At 34.7% G+C, this 6,330-nt stretch overlaps 1 protein-coding gene across 1 annotated transcript; it reads right to left on the bottom strand.

The window, feature by feature from the left end:
- Positions 1 to 1,246: 1,246 nt before the first annotated feature.
- Positions 1,247 to 4,005, bottom strand: OSGIN2 (oxidative stress induced growth inhibitor family member 2). Its single transcript, XM_008586197.1, has one exon. It carries the CDS (start codon positions 3,985 to 3,987, stop codon positions 2,977 to 2,979), a length of 1,011 nt encoding a protein of 336 aa, XP_008584419.1. The 5' UTR covers positions 3,988 to 4,005; the 3' UTR covers positions 1,247 to 2,976.
- Positions 4,006 to 6,330: the final 2,325 nt, after the last annotated feature.

The raw sequence follows: 6,330 nt of genomic DNA, 5'->3' as shown, positions 1-6,330 counted from the left end.
AGGGAGAGAGGGAGGGAGGGAGGGAAGGAAAGAAGGAAAGAAGAATCACAATCATACATTGAACTTTCAAAAGGAGAGAACAGAACTGTGGTTATCAGAGGTGGGAAAGGGGGAGGGGAAGGGAGGTTGATGTAAAGTTCTATAATTTTAAAAATATAAAAGATTTCAGGTATATGGAAAGGTTAAAGAGGGAGGAGGCTAGGGAAAAATTGGTTAATGGACACAAAGAATGAATACATTCTGTACTGACGGATATGCCAGCTATTCTGATTTGATCATCACATATCGTACACAGGTATTGATATTCAACTCTGTACTCCACAAATATGTATAATCAACTACGTTTCTATAAAAAGAAATTATATTATTTTCTAAGCCAAAAAAAAAAAAAAAAAAGGCCTTATGCAACAAGCAGCCCTTGTAACCAACTTAGATTTTAAAATGACATTTCAATTCAGTCTAATTTTGTTTCATTCTGGGTACCTCAGTGTTCTAGAGGCTGGAACTTAATGGAACTTGTTTTTATTTAATAGCAGTATTTATTTACATTTTTTCCCACTTTCTATTGACTATGTAATATCTTAAAATACCTTTCACTTTGATATTTTAAAATCTGTTAACTAAAATTTAATGCCATGGAAACATTGTGATAAAACTTCTTAGATTTTTGAAAAAGTAAAGTTGGATGAGGTTCACATATTCAGGTTGCCTAAAACACTGAAAACTGTATCTAAATCTTATTTTTACTGTATCACTGTTTCTCAAAACCCTAAACAGATTCTGGCTTGTAAACATTCTTTCAACAATTGTTAAATATGGACTGTTTGCCAGATACCGAGCTAGACCTGGAGGGAAAAGGAGGATATGCTAACAACATGCTATGACTAGCCAAGTATTTACTGATTTTCCCTCCCCTGAATAGTTAGTTGATACTGAAGAACAAGGAAAGATTTGGAATTATGAGACAGAAACTGATAAAGAATACAGGAATAGTACATCAGAGAAAGGCTTGAATGTCATAACACTGCACAGGACAGCTAGGATTGAGGGAAACTTGGGAAATGGGAGGTTACCAAAGATGAAATTACCTACACCAGGTTTATTTAGGGCACTACTGAAGCTTTATTTTCCCCAAATTCTTTTTTTGTTTGTTTTTAAGTGCATACTCTCATCACAAAAATGCTCTTGCTTAAGCTTGAGTAAGAGGAGACTTTTGAGACACAAGGGGATGTCACAATAGTACTTATCCATGCCAGAAACCTTTATAATACTGTCATTTTTAATTTAGTGACATTAAGAAAAACATCCAATCCAACTCATTCAGAGATCAAAAACAGGCAAGCAAGAGAATACTGAATAAAGTACAGTTAGAGGATGTTATACCATTTCATTAACGTGTAATATTATTTTGGAAAAAGTTATCGTCATAATAGGAAACTAAACCTGGATTGCATAGTTTATAAAAATCAAATTAAACTTAATCAGGCATGACAGTTATCAAGAGTCTAAGAACTCATCTGAAGCAATTAGCTAGCAGAAGCAAATATATTCTAGACAGTTATATTTAAGGTAAATTATGATCCTAGTAAACTAAGCACATAATATTGCAATAAAACAAACAAAAAATACTAACGCATTAGCCCACTTTTGTTAATTCTAAGAAAAATAGAATAGAGGTTCAATGAACACATTCCAGATGAAATAATTATACCAAAAAGAGAAAATGACTGTGAAATTCGAAATTCAATTTGCCACAGAGAACTCCAGAAGATTTTTTTTACCTAACACTAAAAATTCTGGCCATTTGTGTGAAAATACAGACATTAAGTACACCTAAATAATGTAAATCAAGATAATTAGAGCAGATAAATCCAATAAATAACTATGGTATTAGCTGCTATGTCATCTCTAATGAACAAATACTATTAAAGATCTCAAAGTAATAATCACCTTGGAAATGAAAAAGAAAGATTTTAACCTTATTTTCAATTTTAACCTTTAATAATTCTGACAATACCCAAACAATATTACAATTTCAGAAGTACTTATATCATGCCCACATCTTAGTTTCAGTGATAGAAATTAAGTCAATGTTCACACGCAAATAAATAGTTCCATCCACAGTTTATTGAATTGCGTGGTTAAATAGAGAATAAATCTCTGGAAAATATCTTGGCAGGTTCTTAGACGCCCAAGTATATACTAACATTATTGGACTGCTTAAATTATTAGAAGTTAATAATTTGACATTCCTGTCAAGGTTTCAACAATAAAAATATTTTTTTAAAGACCATCATATTTGGTAATAAATTAGATTTATACAACTGATGACTTTATAATAAATAAAACCTGAGTTGTAAATGCCTCCTTACCCCCACCCCAACCCCAGCACACATACCTTATATCCCCTTTTCATTCAGACCAGTGTATCTCAAACTTCAACAAGCATACATATTCATTGGGGATCTTGTTAAAATGCAGTTTCTGGTTCAGTAAATATGTTGTGGGGCCTGAAAGTCTACATTTCTAACAAGCTACAGATGAAACTGATGCTTCTGGTCACTGGACCATCCTTTGAGTAGCAAGGTAACCCATTATATAGTGAGGACAATTTCTGGCATAATGACTGTGCAGTTTTATAGACTCAAAGCTATAATATTTCGGAATCAAACTTAAGATATAACCAAAAATGATCACAAAAATTTAATCCTGGAAGAAAAGAATGTTTCAGTTAAGTGAAAGCTTAAAGTATACCTAGCTGTCAATGTTTCTATTTGTCTGACAGTGATACCTTTGATACATTAAAATATAAATGAGGACACCAAGTTCTGGTAACTTTAAAAAAATGAAGTTACTATAGCTTGAGGCTCTGCTCCAGTTAATTCAAGTCCAGAAAATTCAAGCCAGTGCACTGCAAAATCACTATTAAAAATCTTTAATGGTAAACTGTCCATTTAAATTACCTGTAAACTTGCTTTAAGCTATCCCATCTCCTCCTCCTTGTTCAACAAACAAATGCTGCTTTTTCTTCTGTCTTGTAGCTAAACAGTGTGTAACACCCAGTGCTCCTCCCTTCAAAAATCTAACAAAATTGTCTCCAACCAAAGGACCCAATGCAAAAAGGCTGGTTTCTTTAACACACTCATAGGTATATGCATCTATTTCCACAGGATTACCCTTACATGTAATTGGCTGGTTTGAGTTATGGCCTAGATAACACCCTTGTTCCTTCAGAAAAGATAGATTAGGATGAGAACCTATCAATACTACTGCTGCAGAGAGCTTAAATATTTTCTTCAATCCAGAGACACTTTGAAGAATGCATTTCATGTCCGACTTAAAGGAAAGCACATGGTGCTCAGGAAAACTGGTATAATCAGATAAAAGATTTGAGTCTACAGAATATGACTGAGTACACATCATATGATAGACTTTATGATATTCAGGATAAAGCTTTTTGGGAAGCTGTTTGAAAATTAAGCTTGGATCAGTTACTCTTCTGCGAAATACATGAATCACAGGGATATTATTATTGTAAGCACATAGTACTGCATCAGCTGCAGTAAGCCCAGAACCTACAATTAACACTGGATCCACTTTGCCACGCAACTTTCCTTTACTTATAGTAGCTCCAAATTCAGGCATTGAATGAAACACAAATGGAAAATCTTCCCCTTCAACTTCCAGATGTGCAGGAGAATCCAATGTTCCAGTTGCCAGAGCTACATTCTCAGCAAAGAGACAGAAGGGAACATGAGAACCATCTGCTATTCGCTGATAACCCCTGATTTCCCAGTTTCTCTTGATAAATTTTGACTTCTCTATCTGTAAATGCTTTGTTGAAATATCTCCGTCTTGACTATCATCATCATCTTGATCTCTATAAAGTCTTGATACAGAGGTTATGTAAGTATTTTCTCTGAAATTCTTCTGAAGACCCATGACTTTTACATAATGTTTATAGTAGCGAGCTATTTCCTCTGGCATAACTCGATCCCCTTTTAGGCTCCTATAAAAGGAAAAGGAAAAATATCCTATGAGGAGTTTTAGTTTCCATGATTATTACTTCTCCATCTAGTAAGCTTTTATATCTTTTTTAATACCTCTGGACTGTCTTAGCTGTAAATCATTGAAACATTTTTATACAAAGAAAGCCTTTTTTTCCTTTTTCTTTTTATATACAAACATTAATGCATTAGTTTTTGTTCTTTTTTTTTGGTGGCTGCCCGGTACAGGGATAATGAATTAGTTTCATTAACAGGGATATCTCATGAGGGCAGATACTGTATATAATGTATCTTTGTTTCCCCAGTGCCATGCACAGTGTCTGCTCAAATTAGCGGCTTGATAAATTTTCATTAAATAAATGGATTAAAAAGTAGATATATGAAAATTAAACTATTTTATTTCTTACAATTGTAATAATTTAATTATAATTAAATTAATTATAACAAATAATTAGTTATCAAATCTGTAACTTTATATTATAATCATTGAAATATTATAGGTCTTGATTTAATATCTATGCTTATTAAAGATTATTTACACCATCTTGACATGACTTTTATTTTTAGTAAGTTGCTTTCCATTTTCCTAATGACTGAAAATAATTCAGATGTATCTTCTGCTGAACAAAATCATCTTATGTCTAAATAATAAGATATAACATTCACTCTATGTGTTTTCCTGCTCATAAAGAGATCAAAAAATATAATCTGTTCTTTATAAAAAAGGACATTAGTATGTACTTCATTTTCCACCTGACTTTTAAAGCAACAAGCAGCAATGCCCTAAACCCCCAGCTCCAACTAGAGATAAGTAACAGTAAAAAAAAAAGGACATTAGTATGTACTTCATTTTCCACCTGACTTTTAAAGCAACAAGCAGCAATGTCCTAAACCCCCAGCTCCAATTAGAGATAAGTAACAGTAAAGACAAACCAAAGCATTTGACATAATTCATTATACAGATGCTCCTCGACCTACGATGGGGTCACGTCCTGATAAACCCACTGTAAGATGGAAATGTTGTAAGTTGAAAATGCATTAAATAAACCTAACCCACTGAACATCATAGCTTAGCCTAGCCTACCTCAAATGTGCTCAAAACTCTTACATTAGCCTACAGTTGGGCAAAATCTTCTAACACAAAGCCTATTTTATAATAAAGTAATGCTCCTCGACCTACGATGGGGTCACGTCCTGATAAACCCACTGTAAGATGGAAATGTTGTTAAGTTGAAAATGCATTAAATAAACCTAACCCACTGAACATCATAGCTTAGCCTAGCCTACCTCAAATGTTCTCAAAACTCTTACATTAGCCTACAGTTGGGCAAAATCTTCTAACACAAAGCCTATTTTATAATAAAGTGTTAAATATCTCATGTAATTTATTGAATACTATACTGAAACTGAAAAATAAAATGATTAAATGGGTACTCAAATCACTTTCACATCATCATAAAGGCAAAAACTTAAAAACTTGACCATCTGTAACTTATAATTAGAAGTTCATAAAAATTTTTATTTTTAAAGTTTAATGATTATAATTAAAATTTAGAATGTATCAACTCTGAGGAGCAAGATGGCGACAGGTCTGGAGCGAGTGTGCCAGAGGACAGAGCGAGCCTGAGAAGTGTGAGCTGTGCTGCCAGAGTACTATTTGCATTTCCAAGAGCAACAAAAAACAAATAAATCACTGATCAACTAATCTACAATGAAAAAAAGCAACTACAGTCTCGAGGTCTTAGGGCCAATGCAAAAGAAGATTCCTGAGAGCGCCACAACCACGCCGGGAGACTGAGCAGCCCAAGGCAACAAAGGCCAGGAAAGACGGCAGTGGCGATGCAGAGAAGAAGAGGAAGGCGCGGGACCAGCCCAGCTCTGGGAGCTTTGTGAGTGACCCCCAGCCCAGCCCNCCGGCCGCTCACTGGCTGAGCGAGGTGCGGGCACAACACTGAGGGTTGTGATCCGTTGCCGTTCATGAAAAAAGACAAAAAAAGGAAAAAAAAAAAAAAAGAAAAAGAAATAGATTCAGGGATGACGAGTTCTTCTCTACAAATGAGTTGAACAAGTGTGATATCTAAAGACAGGAGTGGTGGTAGGTCTATATTTCTCTATGTGAACGGAAAGCAGAGAAGGCCTAATGGGTGGGGGTGGAAACAGAGAGAGAGAGAGAAAGAAAGAGAGAGGAAAGGAGGAGGAGGGGGAGCAGGAGAAATCAGATATGCTGAAAGGAGCAGAGACAAAATACAGTAAGTAAGAGACTATTGCCTCGGCTCCTGAAGGATTCACAGTTCCAGTTTCTCCCTGGGTCAAGATTATATTT

This window comes from Galeopterus variegatus, unplaced genomic scaffold, assembly GCF_000696425.1.
Source record: "Galeopterus variegatus unplaced genomic scaffold, G_variegatus-3.0.2 Scaffold3872, whole genome shotgun sequence".
Lineage (NCBI taxonomy): Eukaryota > Metazoa > Chordata > Mammalia > Dermoptera > Cynocephalidae > Galeopterus > Galeopterus variegatus.
The sequence above is the reverse complement of the archived record's forward strand: the minus strand, read 5'-3'. Positions and strand labels throughout refer to the sequence as shown.

Coding starts and splice junctions, on each gene's coding strand:
- OSGIN2 (XM_008586197.1), bottom strand. CDS start 3,987: ATGCCAGAGGAAATAGCTCGCTACTATAAACATTATGTAAAAGTCATG.